Source organism: Pipistrellus hanaki (assembly GCF_964339955.1).
Source record: "Pipistrellus hanaki genome assembly, chromosome: 13".
NCBI classification, from domain to species: Eukaryota; Metazoa; Chordata; class Mammalia; order Chiroptera; family Vespertilionidae; genus Pipistrellus; species Pipistrellus hanaki.
The window spans coordinates 54,941,662-54,960,955 of NC_140515.1; the positions used below are offsets into that span (position 1 = coordinate 54,941,662).

The window sequence follows — 19,294 nt, forward strand, 5'->3', positions numbered from 1 at the left end:
TCTCTCCCTTTTTCTTCCTTTCGAAATAAATAAGAATATATTTTAAAAAAAGATTTCATTTTAAAATAAAAATTGATTCTTTAACCTTGCTGGTTTGGCTCAGTACATAGACTGAGGTGTCTCAGGTTTGATTCCGGTCAAGGACATGTATCTTGGTTGCAGTCCTGAGAGGTCCACATACTAACCTGATTACGTATTTAACCAGGGACATCCTATTTTTTATGACTCTTGAGCTGTCAAATATATATATATCTGTTTTCCTTGAAATCCGGCCAATTCTACTTCTCATGTCAAGGTTATATGAAGAGACATTTTTGGATAAGCTTTTGAAATTTTGACATTCCAAACATGAGAAACTATTACTTTTTTGAACTTTTATAAGTAAAAAATTACTTTACAAAATGTTTTATTTAAACTGAAGCCTTTTAAAAAATATATCTTTTATTCATTTCAGAAAGGAAGGGAGAGGGAGAGATTGCCCCGACCAGGAATCGAACCATGACTTCCTTGTTCAGAGGTCAATGCAATCGATGAGCTATCCTGGCAGGGCTGGATTAGACTAATGAATGCATAAGCCTGATTGTGACTCCCAAATAACTTCTTATTTTATTAATTGACTTTTCATATAAATTATTGTGTAGGGCAGCAGATACATATTAATTTGAATATCCCTATCCTTTTCTTATTTATTTGTATAAATAATATTCTTAATTATTTATCAATAATTAAGAGTATTTGATATAATATCATTCTGTCTAGCTTTCACTTCTTAGAGAATTGACAAATGGAGTTTGTGAACTTAGAATGATAATAGGCCAATCCTGATTTTTCCGATGCAGTCACATTGCTCACCTAACAAATTTTGTGTGAGTCATTAGATAGTCTCCCTAGGCAACATCTCTTTCTCACTTTTATTTACTAACAGTGATATCCCATCTCCGCCTGTTTCCCCTGTAAGCAGGGCTTCCAGTTTTCCAATCTTGAAGTGTTTTATAATTAAAGCAAGGAAAAGATTTCTGGATGTTGAATATGCAAGGAGCTGAACAGAGATATTGGAAAAAAGATTTGTCCATGTGAGTTAGCAAGGTACAACCAATGGGGAAAGCAGCAGGGCTTTGGAAATTTTACAAGAGAAACTGAGTGAATCTCAGGCGATAAAATGACCATCTTTTTATGGTTGTTGGGGGTAGAAATGGGGACAGCTTTTCCCCTGTAGTAATTTTATCTCTTTCATTTCCAGCATTTGTTATTTTACATTCTCCCGCTATCCTCCATTTTTTAAATATAAAAATCCATATTTCCTGTCTTGCCCTAATCATTAGCTTGTTGTTGCTTGGTATTTTCCCCTTATCTCCATTGTTTCTGCTTCTCTCACTCTCTGGGTGTGTGTAGCTGCCCTTTCCATGGAATTCCTAATGAATGGTGATTACTTTATCCTGATAAAAATCTCTTCTGCCACTTGTAACTTTGAATTACTTGTCCCATTCACTTCTTACTGAGACCTGCAAAGTTAGGTCTCAGAACTTCAAGGGCCTTCACTTTGCCATATATGAGATTGATTCTGATGGTTTCTTTCAGGTTGGATGAACAAATATGCTCCAGAGCAGGAAGTCTCTGAAATTGAGTCACCAGGAACAGTAGGAAACAGACTCCAAGAGGATGAACCCTGGGATTCTACATTTGAAGAAAAACATGCATGTGAGAGCATGAAGGAAAACTCTCCTGAAGAGGTGCCCAGGTCATGCTTTTTCCAGGAAGGAGGTTTTGGGGGAATAACTTGCATCCGAAAGGAAGCACTTCCTAAAATGATGAGCCAAGAATATAATTTTGAGAAGAGGTTACTTTTGACCTCAAGCTTTGTTACTCATCTTAGGGTTTCTACAGAAGAAAGTCTACATCAGTGGAAGACAAGTAGCAAACACACCAATGAGATTTCAAACCAAAGTAAATGCTCAACCCTCTCCACTTGGAAAATGTCTTGGAAATGTAACGAGTGTGGAATAGCATTTACTCAGAGCTCATCCCTTACTCAACATCAGAGAATGCATACTAGAGAGAGACCCTATGTATGTGAGGATTGTGGAAAAGCCTTTAGTTGTAGTTCGATCCTTGTTCAGCATCAAAGAATTCACACTGGAGTGAAACCATACAGATGTAAGCAGTGTGGGAAAACATTTTGTTGTCGATCATTTCTTACTCAGCATCAAAGAATCCACACTAGAGAGAAACCTTATAAATGTAATGAATGTGGGAATTCCTTCCACAATCAGTCACATCTCACTGAACATCAGAGAATTCACACTGGAGAGAAACCTTATAAATGTAATAGGTGTGAGAAGGCATTCAATCAGAACACACACCTCATTCATCATCAGAGAATCCACACTGGAGAGAAACCTTACTCATGCAGTGAATGTGGTTCTTCTTTTCGTAAACACTCAAATCTTACACAACATCAGAGAATTCACACGGGGGAAAAACCCCACAAATGTGATGAATGTGGGAAAACTTTTCAAACAAAGGCAAACCTTTCTCAGCATCAGAGAATTCATACTGGAGAGAAACCTTATAAATGTAAGGAATGTGGAAAAGCTTTTTGTCAGAGTCCATCCCTTATTAAACACCTGCGAATTCATACTGGAGAGAAACCTTATAAATGTAAAGAATGTGGCAAAGCTTTTACTCAGAGTACCCCACTCACCAAACATCAAAGAATTCACACAGGGGAGAGACCCTACAAATGCAGTGAATGTGGGAAAGCTTTCATTCAGAGCATTTGTCTTATTCGGCATCAGAGAAGTCACACTGGAGAAAAACCTTATAAATGCAAGGAATGTGGGAAGGGGTTCAATCAGAATTCCTGCCTCACACAACATATGAGAATTCACACTGGAGAGAAGCCCTATAAATGTAAAGAATGTGGGAAAGCCTTTGCTCATAGCTCATCTCTTACTGAACATCATAGAACTCACACTGGTGAGAAGCTCTTTAAATGTAGTGAGTGTGAGAAAACCTTCCGCAAGTATGCACACCTTAGTGAACATTTCAGGATTCACACTGGTGAGAAGCCTTATGAATGCATTAAATGTGGAAAATTCTTCAGACATAGTTCAGTGCTTTTCAGACATCAGAAACTTCACAATGGTGAATGAACCTCGTATTAGGTAATGGCAGTTTCTCAAGAAATTGAGGAGTTGGGGCAGGTATAGTTCCTGGAAGGAAGGATAAAATAGTCTTAAATACTGCCCTCATAAGAGTATTTCCAGAAATATATGTGGGGGATTGGAGAATGCAGATCTATTCCAGGTGCACATCTGTGAGTACAGGGTAGAAAGAAGTTCCTGCTAGGGCCTAACGGGTGTGGCTCAGTGGATAGAGCATAGGCCTGCGGACTGAAGGGTCCCAGGTTCAATTCCAGTCAAGGGCATATACCTTGGTTGTAGGCACATCCCCAGCAGGGGGTGTGTAGGAGGCAGCTGATCGATGTTTCTAAGTGTCTATCCGCATCCCTTCTCTGTAGAAAGGAAGTTCCTGCTTTTGAGATAAATCCTTGCTGCTTGCCATTCCGCTCTTCTCATGTGACTCATAGCTCGAGGTGCCATTTGTTAAGTTAGTGTTTGTCTTTCCCTTACTACACTCACCTATCTTCCCAAAGTATCATATATGTTCACTCACCAGGTGGCCTAAATGCTTTTCCAAACACTGTCAGTCTGAAAGTGGCAGCATTTTGTTGTAATGCTAAGTTGCCTCCAGATTTGAGGCAGCTGTATAACCGTGTTACTGTATGGGGAGCTGCTCAACCTGTGGAAATGGCCCATAGAGGGGAGACAGAAACAAGTGAAAGATGACCCATATTCATTTACCAATAAGGAGGTATGCCCCAAGAACGGGTGATCTCAACATATATGATGGTAAAGAAGGCTTTTATCAGAATGAGGGAGATCTTTTCTGAAATAGGTCAGGAGAAACTTTACTTGAGTGCTGTCAGTTTCTGGGAAGGGAGTCATATTTGCCGAGAAGGCCATGGGGAGGAAGGCCTTCTGTCCCCGAGGAAGAGTGGCTTATCCAGGATGGAAATGGCCTGTGCTTGGCTGGTGGCCATAAGAAGCCGCAGAGCAGGAAACCTGCCTATGCCTGAGCAAGCCATCAGTGTACCACTGCCTTAGACAGATGTGTAAACCTTTCTCTTGAGCTTATAAATTTGGCTGGGTTACTGGTTCTCAGGGAATTGGGGAGAGGAATCCATTAAGATTAACAGTGTCCAAGCCAAGTGGGACTCGGTTTGTTTGCCTTTAAGGAGAAAGCATTTGTGAAGAAGGAAGATTTTATTGGGCATATCTTGTCCTGGACAGGAGTATTTAGGGAAATATTTTTCATGAGCTACATTGGAAAAGTCTAGAGGATGACAACCTCTTTTTTAAATTCCTGAAAATAAAGATATCACAGGTTACCACTGACTGATATTTTATTCTGAGAAATAGAGTATATTTTTCTCTCATTCCTCAGTCCCTTTCAGGTTCTTTGTTTATCAAATTTATTTGACATTTAATCCATCTATTCAGTCTCTTATGTATTAGTTTCCTATGGCTGTTGTAAAAATTATCACAAGCTTGGTGGCTTAGAACAGAAATGCAGCCCTGACTTGTTTGGTTCAATGGATAGAGCATCAGCCTGCAGACTGAAGGACACCAGATTCAGTTCCAGTCAAGGGCGTGTGCCTTGGTTTGCGGGCACATCCCCAGTGGGAGGTGTGTAGAAGGCAGCTGATGGGTGTATCTTTCTCATCAATGTTTCTAACTGTATCCCTCTCCCTTCCTCTCTGTAAAAAAAAAAATCAATTAAAAAGAACAGAAATTTGAAATTCGCTCCTTTAGGTGAAATCAAGGTGTTGGCAGGGTTGTACTCCCTCCGAAGACTTTAGGAGCTGTCCCTTCTTCCAGCTTCCTGTGATTGCTGGCATTCTTTGGCTTGTAGCTACATCATTCCAGTCTCTGCCTGTCTTCACATTGCCTTAGCTAATCTTCCTCTACCTAATGGCTTTTAGATAATCCTATCTTGAGAGACCTAATCACACAGAAGAAAACATCTACAGGTTCCAGGGAGTAGGACCCATCTCTTTGGAGGCTGTCATCCAGCCCACTGCAACTTATTACTGTGGAATTGGCCAAACGGTGATTTTTTATTTCTATCACTCCTTTTCTCTCACTTATTTAATAGTTTATTTGTAGCCATAAGAAATTTTATCCTGAATTGCAATCTACTATCATTTATTTTCTCTTTTAGATAGTTCCAGATCTGGCCATTGGTGATTAATGTCCTACCAGAAAGACTTATCCCTTCTCCTCCATTTATGTCCTTTTAACATGTGCCCATTATTCTTTGAGCACCATCTTACTTTTAAAAATATATATGTATTTATTTATTTCAGAGAGGAAGGGAGAATGAGAGAGAAACATCAATGAGATAGAATCATTGATCAACTGTCCCCTGCACACCTCCTACTGGGAATCGAGCCTACAACCTGGGCATGTGCCCTTAGCCAGAATCGAACCTGGGACCCTTTAGCCCATAGGCCAGTGCTTCATCGACTGAGCCAAACTGGCTAGGGCACCATCTTTTGGGCACAAGATAATTCTCGGCTTCTGTCTCCACTCTGGAATCACACTATTAGCCTAGTTGTTTAGCCCTAGTCATAAGATCCAGTCATGAGGAGCAATGGGAACAGGTCACAAGATTAGGCTCTCTTCTCTGGCCCCAAACTCACCTTTTTCTCAGCAAAACAGATCCTGCAGTTAACAGAACCCACTGTTCTTAGAAAGCAGTTTACAGAAGGTGAAGCAATTTTGTTAAGGCTGCTCAGCAATCTCACAGGCTACTGTATCTTGGCCTTTCATCGCAAAATGTGCTTCCTGGCTGATAACTCTTACCACTATATTGTTAGAAATATAGGTAAAGACTTCATCAAATTCAAATTTAAGACCTTTTTAATAGTTTGTCATACTATTTGTTTAAATTTTAAATTTTCAGATTTACTAGGCAATGGCTGAGAATTTGCATTTTTAAGTTCCCAAGATGTGCTGATGCCAAGTCCAGGATCCACACTTTAGGAACCACTGGTGTATTAAAAAACAAAACACATAAAGGAAACACTCTCATTCAAACTACATTTGTAATCCCCTCACTATGCTAGGTATTGTTCTGGGTCCCGAGGACATAGTGATAAGTCAAATCCTTGCCCTCAAGATTCCAACCTCTATACTAAGACGTTAAAATTTACAGTAATTAAAAGTGTGATGTTAGTACAAGAGTAGATATAGCAATGATTTGGATTAGAAAAATACTTGGGTTTATAAAGAATCTACATTAAAGACCGTATTACAGAATGGCTTCAGGCCTAAGTTGTACAATTTAGACACAATTGGGCTTCTAGCCCACTCACACGAATCACTTTTGAATCTTCTTTACACTAGATCTTAAAATGGGGAAAAGATAGATGTGGCACCAAATTCATATTATGGACGCTCTGAAATTCTTTATTCATGATGGGTGTCTGGTGAAGGATGGGATCTGGACAAGTCCCCAGTTTTGGCTGACACGCAGTAACGAGGAAAATGGTTAGGCTATTAGGCATGATCTTGAAAGGCTCTCACTTTACTGTGCTCTCCTTTCCTGTTCCCCCAAATGAGTAATCTCTTGTTCAGGGGGTCTTTCAAGTGAGAAACACGTGGTTCTAGGACAATTTAATTGTTCGAGAAAAAAAGTATACCAAAATAACTTCCAGAGGGAACAAAGTTTAAAATGTAAAAAATAAAAACAAAGAACAAGAGAATACAAGTGATTCTTTATCTGATAGAGGCTGAGAAACAAAGAACAACAACAGAAAGGATTGATAGATTACATAATTTACAAATTAGTAGTAAAAACATGACTGTACTAATGGGAAATGAACAAAAAGTTAATTAGACAAAGAAATACAAAATGGTTTGTTAAATATGAAAAACAATTTAGCCTCCCTTGTTAATCACAGAAAGTGTCAATTAAATTTAACTATTAAACACCATTTTCAATATATCAAATTGACAAAAATGAAAAGTCTGGGTCTAGCCCATGCAGGTGCACTGTTATGGATGAGGCAAGTGGGCGATGTTAAATGAATAAAATGGTAAAAACCTCTCTAGAAAGCAATTTGAAAATAAGCTTCAAAAGCTTTAAGAATATTCAAATACTTTTCATAATAGATGTAAATCAAACCATTATGTAGTATGCCTTAAACTTTTATAGTAATGTCAATTATTTCTCAATAAAACTGGACAAAGGTTCATGCTTGCCAAATCTGTCCTTTTGTATCAAAAAACCTAGTAGCTTTATTAAGCAGACTTCCATTTGTGTCTCTCTTTAGTTTTATTAGCTAGTCACCACCATGTTATACATCAGATCCTAATTTGTATCAAGATCATTTGTATTAGATCCTTACTTGTACAAGACCCACTTGTATCTCATAACTTGCCAGAACTGTCACAGAGCAACCCTTAGCAGGAGCTGGGAAGTATTCTTGACTATCCACATTATCATTTCCCCACCCAAAGTGGGGTTTTGCTAGACGAAGAGGCAGTAGGGGATCTGTTTAATACAAAATACTCTGTCGTTATTACTGACCTAGAAAATACAATATAATGTAACTGAGAAATTAAAGAGACACAATACAATCACAATATAATTTGTTAAAAAATATAACTTACATATATACACCCCCCCCCCCCAAGGGAATAAACAAAGTGTTAATAATATAGTTAATATCTACAAAGTTTGCATTTCAAGTCAAAAGGGGTATTAAAGGGTGGACATAGTTTTTTATCTTACTAAAAATTTTTTTCCTGTATTTTATAACTTTTCTAGAATGCACTTGTATTATCGTTATAATAGGAAAAAAAAGATTATTTTTAAAAATCCCATATGCTTTAAAAACTAAGTCCAAAATGTTTATACTCATTAATTTTCGTCTTCACTGTCAAAAGAAAGGAGGCTACTGTTTTTTACTTGTTTTTGTGTGTTCTTTTTAACTGAGTCCTGCTGATTTATTTCATCTTCACTTGTCTTTTTCTTTTTTGAGCTTGCTGTTAAACCTGAATATTTTTCATTCGGGGAACGCTTCACTGGTTTTCGATACATGATTCTTCCATCAGCTGAAGCTGGCTCTTCATCTGCAGTAAAAACAAAGTTGAAGATTCCTCTTATTATATTGACTTTATTGGAGAGTCAAATGGCAAGAAAATCCTGTACTGTATTTAAGGAAATCCTATAATCAGTTAGCCTGGTCATCTCTACTGCCTCTCGGCTCTATGGGATAAGACCTGCAGTCCCTTACTAAGTGCTTCCTGAAGTAGTCTATAATATTGCTAGTCCTTAATTTATTACAATCAGGCTGTATTGTTAACTATTGGGTCGGCAGCTAAGTAATTGCGGGTTTCACACATATATGGCTTCAGTTGAATTTTTAGTTTGCAGACGTAGTACAAATGTAAAACACATTTTGTTATTTGATAGTTGGCTATTCAGCTGTTAATCAGTAAAAAAAGTTTTTTGATCTGTTTTGTAGTTTTCGTTTGGCGTTCGTTGAAAAATGGAAAATCAAAAGGAACATTTTCGTCATATTTTGCTTTTTTATTTCCGCAAAGGGAAAACGCATCGCAAGCTCATAAAAAGTTATGTGCTGTTTATGGTGACGAAGCCTTAAAAGAACGGCAGTGTCAAAATTGGTTTGCCAAATTTCGTTCTGGTGATTTTTCACTCAAAGATGAAAAACGCTCTGGTCGTCCAGTTGAAGTTGATGACGCCCTAATCAAAGCAATAATCAATTCGGACTGTCACAGTACAACACGTGAGATTGCAGAGAAGCTTCATGTATCACATACATGCATTGAAAATCACTTAAAGCAACTTAGCTATGTTCAAAAACTCGATACATGGGTTCCTCACGAACTGAAAGAATCACAGTTAACGCAACGCATTAGCAGCTGCAATTTGCTAAAGAAACGTAATGAAAATGATCCATTTTTAAAACGACTGATAACTGGAGATGAAAAATGGGTTGTTTACAACAATATCAAGCGGGAAAGATCGTGGAGCAGGCCAGGTGAACCAACTCAAACAACATCAAAAGCTGATATTCATCAAAAGAAGGTTTTGTTATCAGTTTGGTGGGATTACAAAGGAATTGTCTACTTTGAACTCTTACCACCCAACTGAACGATCAATTCTGATGTCTACATTGAACAACTAACGAAATTAAACAATGCAGTTGAAGAAAAGCGGCCTGAATTGACAAATCGAAAAGGTGTTGTATTCCATCATGACAATGCAAGGCCACACACATCTTTGGTCACTCGGCAAAAATTAATGGAGCTTGGTTGGGATGTTTTGCCACATCCACCATATAGTCCTGACCTTGCACCATCTGATTACTTTTTGTTTCGATCTTTACAAAACTCCTTGAATGGTAAAAATTTCAATAATGATGATGATGTCAAATCGTATCTGATTCAGTTTTTTGCTAATAAAAACCAGAAGTTTTTTGAACGTGGGATTATGATGCTGCCTGAAAGATGGCAAAAGGTCATTGATCAAAATGGGCAATACATTACAGAATAAAGTTATTTAGTTCTATGAAAAAATTTAAAATCCGCAATTACTTAGTTGCCGACCCAATATTTTGAAAAGTGACCGTATGGCATTCCATCATTTTCTCCTAAAGCAATGTAATAAATAGTTATGAAGAAAGAAAAAATTTATTACATAGCATACCACACGTCAGGTATTAAACAGATCTCTGTTGCTTAGTTTGTGAACCTAACCACCTATTTTTTTAAAAAGCAGAATGTTTTTACTTAAACTTATACTTAGTCCTCATAACAACCCAATAAGGTAGGTATTGACCCATTTCACTGATGAGATAACTGAAGTTGAGGTGAAATATCGTCTTCAAGTTACATATCTGTAAGTGTTAAAGCTAAAGTTTGAAGTAGGACTATCCTTCAAACACACCATACTATTATATAAAAAAACTTCATACTCCAGGCCCCTTAAATTGTTAGAAAAAGCAGAATCCTTTCAGACTTACCTGCTTTGGCAGCCTTTATTTCTGCTTTGATTTTCATGACATCTTCAGCTGACAGGTCTCCCTTTTTTAAAACCACCACTTGGGGCTGTTCATCCTCTTTGTCACTGTGATCACCATCTTCATCTGGGAGCGGAGGCTGGATTCTCTAGGGGAAAACACGAACATGACTTGTCAGTCCCTGACCCCAATCCCAAAACAATCACTGGAACTGCTAAAGTGAGAAGGGTAACTTTATTGATTAAATGTGTTTGGCAATAAATTTTCAACTCAGGAACCTAACCTCTCAGGCAGGGAAGAGGACTGGCTGCCAGCTACCCTGGGATGACTATCCAGTGGGATTAGTTCCCATGGCAGCAGGACCCGAGCTTGCAGTTTCCCGTGTCAGAGCCTCTGCTTCACATACTGCCAGGGTTCCCAGCCTGCTCCGGACAGTGCTAACCCACTTCTGCTCTTCACCAACCCTTTCACTTCCATCTCTTTCCAAAGTGTGACAAAAAATAAGCAGACACTTCCAAGCACAGAAAGCTTGGTAAAAGTAAAAGTAAAAAGTAAAAGCTTTCTCCCAGCTTTGCTCATCTCTCCTCCTCCCAACAGCTTGGTTAGAGGTCTATCAGCCGTTTTCTAAATGTGTCAAATTATGGAGGAATATGAAATACTTTGTGCTTTTCTTTTTAAATTATGAAATTACTTGATAAGTCCCATTTATTTTTTAAGTCCATTCTTTTTAATGATATCTATTCACTAATGATTCATTAGTTTTACCTATTTGTCTCTGAAAGGTTCCAAAAAATGACTATAAACAAGTAGGCAGCTAGTATTGTTAGCCAAGAAAATGGGAATTTGAAATGAAATCATTTCTCGTGTTCATTAGATTGAGAATCATTAATTCTGATGTTTTGTTTATGCAACTGACTGGAAAACAAGAGAAATCGTCTAAGGAACAGTGGCAACAACCCTTAAGACTGTTCAAAGTCACGCCTGAATTAACTCTCAAGTTGAATGAATAAGATTAACCTTTAACCTTTGTCTCAATTATAAAATGAACTCTTTCCTTGTTTTTGTTAACAGATCACTAGGATGACGGTTATATTGCCAAACAAATAAATGATGAATTTGGTTTCACAAACACAGGAACATGGGGTCTCTCTTTAAGGAAAAGTCTGCTGATTCCATAAATAAGCCCAAATCACTGGTATTCATTGGAAAGCTTTTCCCTCCAGAGTTCTAAGATATCATTCCAAACTGTAACCATAAAAGTGTTAACTTAAATTTGAAGTGCAAAACGATTTGAATTATTACAGATGAAATGGACCAGTGAAGAACAGGTCCTAATGATCTCAAGCAAACAATAAAATTAGGTCTCATTTTTTGCACTGCTGAATCCGTGTCCTAACCTCATCCTCTTTGTTGTCATCACTACTTTTGGTCCTAGGGATCAGTCACTTCCTGATGATGTTATCGCTAACCAAAAATGGGTCCTGTTGCAAATGAATAGTCTATATGGCCTCACCTCAATCAGCCCCTCAATCCCCTCTACATTCCATAACTCACCATCTCTACACTTTTGCCCATGCTGTACCTTCCATCCCTACCTGTTGACCTCTTCATACTCAAGATTTAATCTAAATATCCCCTCCTCCCAGGAACTTTGCCTGATGACAAGCATAGTCATTTAACCAATGTAACTTGTCACCCACTATGTTATGCGAGGCACTGTGGTAGGTGGTAGGAAAAAAGAGTGATTTGAGATATTAATTTAGAGGGTTTGATTTGATAGTGAAAATACACAGGGGATCAAGTAAGTTAAATGCAAAATAATATGAGTTATTACAGATGCAATGGACACAGTGAACAGAGGAGGAGTATCTGTGGGGAGCTTCAAAAACCTTCACAGAGGCAGTGACCTCTGAACGCAGAGATGAGGCAGGCAGAAGGTGTTAAAGAATATGGCACCTGGAGATGCCATCTCTTTGTCCTTTCAGAGCCGAGCATAACGCCTGGGTTTAGCATACTCACTGGATTGAGTCATTTCACATGAATCCGTCTGTCTCTTTTACTAAGCTCTAAGGGACTTGAGGGTTAGTCTTAAGGTTAGTCTTAAGTGCTAGACACAAAGTGCCAAAAAGTTATTGCTCCACATACCCACTAGGCATAATGGTCTCTTCCCGTTAGGTAGGGCAGGACTTGGTGTGAACCAGGTAGGGGTGAAGCCTGGGAGGGCTCAAAAGTTGATTCCCCACGGATTTCATCCCTAAATTATTCAGATCCTAAAATATTCAGATGTTGCTTTTGATATATTTATAAACAACAAAGCAAAGGAATACACCCAAAGCATTCCTCCAAAAATGTTCCAGACTCCAGGCCTAAGACATCAGGCCTTCTGACCGAGTGGCCTCCGTTTATCTGGAAAACAGGACGGCACTACCATCCATCTTGCTAACTTTTGAGTTTGGGGATAAGCGAGCGAGACAGGAGAGGCAGGAAAGGGATCTTTCTTAACCATCCACCGAGGACGAGGCGCTTTACCTGCGTCAAGTCACTTTCGAGAACGGAGCAGGCACTCTGAAAACGACAGAGAGGTTCCTGGGCACAGGGGGCTGCAGTCGTTTGACCAGCATGGGGTCCGGGGCCCACTCAGATGCGGGTGCGAGGAGTGACCGGTCAGTACCTGGACTCTTTTAAGACTAAGCAGAAGCGGAAGTGGCAGGCGGACCGCGTTTCCGCGCCGCGACTGGCGCGGGCTCACCTTGGTCTCTACGGTGGGCCCTTCCCGGTAGCCGACCTGCTCCTTGAAGCGGGCCAGGAAGGCCGGCTCGGCGGGCCGCACGTAAGACACCTGGTTCCGCTTGCTCATGGCCGCTCCGGGGAAACGGCGGCGCCCTGGGACGGTCCGGAGTCTGCGCAGAGGCGACGGCGCCTGCTTGTGACGTCACACGTCCCGCCTCCTGCGTGCGGCCGGCAACATGGCGGCGTAGGTGTTTACGTCAACGTCTTCCCTGCGCGCCAAATTCAAACCCGCGGACATCTTGAACGAGCGGAATCCGGGTTCGCTGCGCGCCCGGAGCCGGGGGGACCCCTGCATTGGTCTCGGGGTTCAGAGGAGAGGGCGCCATGGCGCCCGGCTCCAAATGTAAGTATGGCGCCCGCTCCGCTGCCCGCCCCCGCCCCCGCACACAGCGGGGAGAGGACGCCGCACTGGGGTCCCCGCTGAACGGCGGGAGGCCTTTGGCATCGCTGTCCCTCAGAGACCCTGAAGGAATGGCTTTTCCCTCCCGTCTGTGCGGGGGACGGGCCGATGCCCGCTGCGGGCCCGGACGGTGCTGGGCCCCGGGGACGGGGTCCGCTTGGAGCGGTGTCCGCTCTGTGGTTCTCACTCCGGTTTCGTAGCTGGGCCCTTCCTGTGTGCCACCCGGGCTGCCTCTCTCGGGACGCCGGCCCGAGGGCCGGTCCTGCTGTCACCACCTTCTGCATATTTGCACGCGGCTCACCTTCCTGAAGGGGGCCCTTATCCAAGCTGCAGGTGCCTCAAGCGCGGCTTTCTCCCCCGAGGGCCCGCTATAGACTCTCTTAGATAGGAGACTGTTAAAGCACAACTCGGCAGTGCCTGCATTCCCATAGTCCCTACAGTCTCCTCACGGAGACCCCTCCAATTTCTCCTTTTTCTCATGGAGAGCAGCGCTGTCATTTTTACTTTCCATAAACCCTTTAGTTTTCGCTAATTTCTTGGTCCTTTAACTGTTCCCTGTGCACTACACGCCCCACCGCTTACGTCGCCTAATCCCTTTACGCGTTGGTTTTTGGAGCTGATTTTGAGCTGAGCTGATGCATCTCAGTGAGTGGTATGAATAGCAAGGAGGAGGAGCCTAGGAAGATGGCAGGAATTGTGAACTTTTGGTGTTTGAGCCTTCCAACAACAGAGCTTCTAGCCGTCAATAGTAATGCTCTCCTGATATGTTTGCTGTTTCATTAACCTTTGAGGTCAGTTATAACACTACCTGAAAACCTCCTTATGCTCTCTTGTCCATCTAAAATATATTTTATTTATTTTTTACAGAGAGGAAGGGAGAGAGATAGAGAATTAGAAACATCAATGAGAGTCATGGATCAGCTGCCTCTTGCACACCCCTACTGGGGATATGCCCTCAACTAAGGTACATGCCCTTGACCGGAATCGAACCCCGGACCCTTCAGTCCCCAAGCCGACGCTCTATCCATTGAGCCAAACCGGTCTCGGCTCTCTTGTCCATCTAAAAATGTTCCTTTTCCTCCACAATTTTTAAAACATTTTTTATAAACATTTTTATTGATTTCAGAGAGGAAGGGAGAGGGAGCGAGAGACTGGGGGGGAGAGAATCATTGAATGGCTGCCTCCTGCCCTGCGGGACCCCCACTGGGGATCCAGCTGGCAACCCCAGCCTGTGTCCTGACCAGGAATGGAACCATGACCTGGTTCTTAGTTAATGCTTAACCACTGAGCCACACCGGCAGGGCTGTCCCGCTACTTTGATTATTCAGGGGACATTAGCGCACCACTTGGTTTTATTGGACCAAAATGTTTTATGATGCTGTCTGCACAGCCGCAGCATTTGTTCAGAACATCTGGACTCAAGCAAGAGAATTGATGCCTGTGGCATATTAGTACAAAGTGGTGTATGTGTGTCTGTTAAAGGACTCTGCCTTGTCTTTGTACATCGCTTTCTGGAAGTGATGGGAGCAAGGGTATTCGCAGTGCCCCTTTGCGATGCTGGGGATGTCCATGGGAATTCTCCCCCTCCTTGAAGTTTGTTAGCAAAGCTGAGGTTGATGACATCCCATCGATGCACCTCTCGCATTCCCAGCTGTCCAGAGGCCCGGAGCATGAAGTGGGAGCGAAGGGGCAGAGAGAGGCCATGCAGTGCTCTCTGCAGCTTTGACCTTTGCGCTGTGGAGGTTTTTCCGGGGACACCTGGAGAGAAATGCAGTGCGCACTCCTGGTTGACCAGAAGTACCTCCCCTAGAGCTTAACTAATCACGTGGTCCCCAAGGAAAAGTCAGCCAGTGGCTGTGATGAGGAAAGAAAAGGTGGGAAAACAAACGGAGAGGCAAGTCATTTGTTTGAGATGGAAATATCAGACCCATGTCTTCACACCTTTATGTTGAAAGTATTACATATGTCCCCCCTCTTTTCCCATTGACACCCCTGCCTTCTGCCCAAGGCCTCCACCACCCTCTTGTCTGTGTCCAAATTCTTTGGTTTATCTCTTCCCGCTTTCCCATATCTTAAGATATATTCCTAGAAGTGGGATCACTAGGTCAAATAGCAGTTCCATATTTAATTTTTGAGGAATCTCCGTACTGCTTTCTATAATGGCTACCCCAGCCTGCATTCCCACCAGCAGTGTTCTAGGGTTCCCTTTTCTGCACATCCTTTCCAGCATTTGTCATTTATTGGTTTGTTGATGGCAACCATTCCCACAGGTGTGAGTTGATACCTCAATGTCATTTTAATTTGCATCTCTCTGGTGATCAGTGACTGCGAATTTTTTCATATGTGTCTTGGCCATCTGTATGTCTGCTTAGGAGAAGTGTCTATTTAGGTCCTTTGCCCATTTTTTAATTGGATTATTTGTCTTCCTTTTGTTAAGTTGTGTGAGTTCCATATATATATATTTATATTTTTTCCCCAGTTTTTTATTTCAAGAGAAACTATTTTTTTAAATATATTTTATTGATTTTTAAAGAGAGGAAGGGAGAGGGATAGAGAGTCAGAAACATTGATGAGAGAGAAACATCAATCAGCTGCCTCCTGCACACTCCCCACTGGGTATGTGCCAGCAACCAAGGTGGAATCGAACCTGGGACCTTTGAGTCCGCAGGCTGATGCTCTATCCACTGAGCCAAACCGGTTAGGGCAAGAAAAACTATTTTAAATATAATAATGTTACATTCAATAAACCTTAATATTTCAAGAAAAGTGATTTTAAATTATATTTTGGATATTAACTCTTTATCAGACGTATCATTGCCAAATATGTTCTCCTGTACAGTGGGCTCTCTTTTCATTTTGTTGATTTCTTTTGCTGTGCAGAAGCTTTTTATTTTGATGTAATCCCATCTGTTTATTTTCTGCTTAGTTTCCTTTGCTGTAGGAGATGTATTTGTATACACATATTGCATTGCACCTTTAAATACTTTTAATGACTTTTTATCTTTTTTTTTTAGCTGAGTTGCGCAGTATGACAAATTGTCAGTCTAACCAGCCAAGGTAAGAAAAAGTCTTGTGAATGAGATTGGGGAGGTAGTTTTCTTTTTAAATATATTTTTATTGATTTTGTACAGAGAGGAAGGGAAGAGATAGAGAGTTAGAAACATCGATGAGAGAGAGTCATCGATCAGCTGCCTCTTGCACACCCCCTACTGGGGATGTGCCCGCAACCAAGGTGCATGCCCTTAACCAGAATTGAACCTGGGACCTTTCAGTCCCCAAGCTGACGCTCTCACATTGAGCCAAACCGGTCTTGGCGGGAGGTAGCTTTCTTAAAATAACAATGTAGCATAGTAAAGGATATTTGAAACAAAGGGTATTTGAAAATTGGGCTTGGTCCTTGTTTACCTGGAAATCTGGAAGAAATCACATCTCCCATCACTGCCTTCTCACCTTCCAGGCTAAAAGTTGGAATTAGTATCTCCCATTTTGTTATAGCTTCTAAGAAGGAAACTAGAGACAAGCAGTGCTTGGAGCTCCTTGCAATCAACTCCCTTGGAGTTGATTTCAAGTAAAGGCTTGTGAAGATGACTGTCCTGAAGCAAATCAGTAAAGGGAGTGGGTCATGTGGGACTCTTAAAAGCGGTTTCTGTAAACGGGGTAAATCTTGGGCTTGGTTGGGAACCTCTCAGTATAGAAACATTAGAGGCAGTGTGAGCCTCAGATCCATTTCCAGTTTTCTTCAGTCAACTCCGCTGCCACATGTTTTGTCTTTAGTAATGAAGGTGATGCCATCAAAGTTTTTGTGCGAATTCGTCCACCTACAGAGGGCTCTGGATCAGCTGATGGAGAGCAAAACTTGTGCTTAAGTGTGCTCTCCTCTACGACTCTCCGGCTGCACTCCAACCCCGAGCCCAGGACCTTCACTTTTGATCATGTTGCCGGCATGGACACCACTCAGGTACTGATCATTTTGGAAATGTCACTTTCCTTTTGGAAAATATAAGATTCTGTTCTTTGTGAGGATTTTGTTTCTGGTCTATTTAATTTGATAGATCTCAGATAAGGAAGCTCAGACAGTCCATAAATATTTAAAATTTAATTTTATTTAAATGCTTTTTCTTCCTTCATTAAACTTTGTATCAGAATGGCAAGCCTGCTTCACTGTTTCTCTCCATCCGGTGAAGGTGAACTTTTCAGAGCCACTTGGCTGATTGATAAGTATTGTTGATCTGCCCAATTTAAGGAGAGGTCTTAGCCAGCCCTGACAGCTTTAGCAAAAATATCATAGACTGGATGGCCTAAATAAAAAAATATTGGTTTCTAACAGTTCCTGGAAGTTGGGGAGTCCAAGATATCGAGGCCAAGAGATGCTGTGTTTGGTGAGGACTCACTTCCTGGCTTGTAGATACCTGCCTTCTCACTGTCCTCACTGGTGGAGAGGTGGAGGGGCAGGGGAGAGTAAAGGAGAGAGAAAGACCTAATTACCTCTCAAAGGCCCATCTCCATCACATTGGGGATTAAGGTTTCAACATTCGCATTTTTAAATTGATTTTAGAGAGAGGGATTGGGAGTAGAAGGGGGTAGAACATTGATGGGAGAAAGAAATATCTATCAGTTTGTCTCCTGGACACACCCAACCCAGGATTGAACCTGCAACCTAAGTATGTGCCTTGACCAGGACTCAATCTGAAACCTTTCAGTGTATAGGATGGTGCTCCAACTTACTGAGCCACACCAGACCGGACTAAGCACACAGTCTTTGTTGGTTTGTTTTAGAATGCAGCTTAAGAAAAATGCTTTTATTTTTATGAAATGTTCACATGTTTGGTTGTAGGAGTCTGTGTTCTCAACTGTGGCCAAAGGCATTGTGGAATCTTGCATGAGCGGATATAATGGCACCATCTTTGCATAGTAAGTAGCTGACTGTTGTGTATAAGGACACAAGGGTACGATAACAAGTGCTTCTGTTAATTTCCTATGGCTGATGTAACAAATTACCACCAACTTAGTGGTGAAACAGCACAAATTGGTTATCTCACAGTTCTTAGGTCATGAGTCTAGCACAGCTTCACTGAGCTAAAATAGAGGTGGCAGCAGGGCTGTGTTCCTTCCTGGAAGCTCCAGGGGAGAATCCATATTCTCCACTTGACAGGCCACTCACATTACTTGGCTTACAGCTCCCTTTTTCTTTTCTTTCTTTCTTTTTTAAAAAAAAATATATTTTATTGATTTTTTACAGAGAGAGAGAGAGAGAGATAGAGAATTAGAAACATTGATGAGAGACATCAATTAGCTGCCTCCTGCACACCCCCTCTGGGGATGTGCCCGCAACCAAGGTACATGCCCTTGACCGGAATCGAACCCGGGACCTCTCAGTCCTCAGGCTGACTCTCTATCCACTGAGCCAAACCGGTTTCGGCAATTACTTTATTTTTAAATAAAACGTTTCAGTATCTTAAAGGAAGAATATAGAGAAGGAATTACTGCATTATTTTAAAATAGCAAAAATCGGAAACACAAGTCCAGTTTGTTCTGGTTAAATAAGTTGTGATACGTTGAAGAAGACTAATATTATACACCTAAAGAACATGAGGTAGATCTCTATTGACTCAGGAAAATATCTGAGGTAAAATTTAGAGCGGGGGAAAACAGTGCAGAGCAACCTTTAGAACTTCATTCCAATGTTGTAAATAAAACCTATGTGAAAGCCCCAATGGTTGTGTTTGTATAAGCCAGAGCACTTACCAGCCCACAGTGGTTAGCTCTCCGTGGTAAAATAGAGGAGAAAGAAAATGGTCATTCACACTTACCTAATGTAATTCAAAATAAGAAAGAAAATCAGTTCTTCATGGGAAAATTCATACATGAGTACACCATATTAATGTAGGGGGTGGTCTTCTAAATTCCATGTGTAAAATAATATCTAATATTCCTTTTACAGTGGACAGACTGGCTCAGGGAAAACGTTTACTATGATGGGTAAGTAAATT

General features: G+C 41.2%; 3 protein-coding genes across 4 annotated transcripts in view; 2 read left to right on the forward strand and 1 right to left on the reverse strand.

Moving 5' to 3' along the window:
• The window catches only part of ZNF35 (zinc finger protein 35), a 29,604-nt gene extending 24,247 nt beyond the window's left edge, over positions 1–5,357 (forward strand). The window contains exon 5 of the transcript XR_014796715.1: positions 1,579–5,357. The gene's annotated coding sequence lies outside the window, so the exon portion shown is untranslated. The remainder of the gene's footprint in view (positions 1–1,578) is intronic.
• Positions 5,358–6,829: 1,472 nt separating this feature from the next.
• KIAA1143 lies at positions 6,830–13,036 on the reverse strand. The gene is made up of 3 exons (XM_084903252.1): positions 12,864–13,036; positions 10,118–10,262; positions 6,830–8,201 (listed from the first exon to the last, which is right to left on the reverse strand). Exons 1-3 carry the CDS (start codon positions 12,969–12,971, stop codon positions 7,990–7,992), a joined length of 465 nt encoding a protein of 154 aa, XP_084759378.1. The 5' UTR covers positions 12,972–13,036; the 3' UTR covers positions 6,830–7,989.
• Positions 13,037–13,067: 31 nt separating this feature from the next.
• KIF15 (kinesin family member 15) overlaps positions 13,068–19,294 on the forward strand; it is a 42,935-nt gene continuing 36,708 nt past the window's right edge. For both annotated transcript variants that reach the window (XR_014796714.1, XM_084903172.1), the window contains exons 1-5: positions 13,068–13,247; positions 16,319–16,361; positions 17,079–17,262; positions 18,139–18,215; positions 19,246–19,283. Coding sequence is in view for 1 of the 2 variants with exons in the window: in XM_084903172.1 (XP_084759298.1) it covers positions 13,229–13,247; positions 16,319–16,361; positions 17,079–17,262; positions 18,139–18,215; positions 19,246–19,283 (361 nt within the window). In the remaining variant the exon portion in view is untranslated. The remainder of the gene's footprint in view (positions 13,248–16,318; positions 16,362–17,078; positions 17,263–18,138; positions 18,216–19,245; positions 19,284–19,294) is intronic.

Excerpts from the sequence above, each read along its gene's own strand:
- KIAA1143 (XM_084903252.1), bottom strand. The coding sequence starts at position 12,971 with ATGAGCAAGCGGAACCAGGTGTCTTACGTGCGGCCCGCCGAGCCGGCC. Across the intron at positions 10,263-12,863 it reads GGCCCACCGTAGAGACCAAG|AGAATCCAGCCTCCGCTCCC; the intron begins GTGAGCCCGCGC and ends GTTTTCCCCTAG. Across the intron at positions 8,202-10,117 it reads AATAAAGGCTGCCAAAGCAG|ATGAAGAGCCAGCTTCAGCT; the intron begins GTAAGTCTGAAA and ends TTTTTACTGCAG.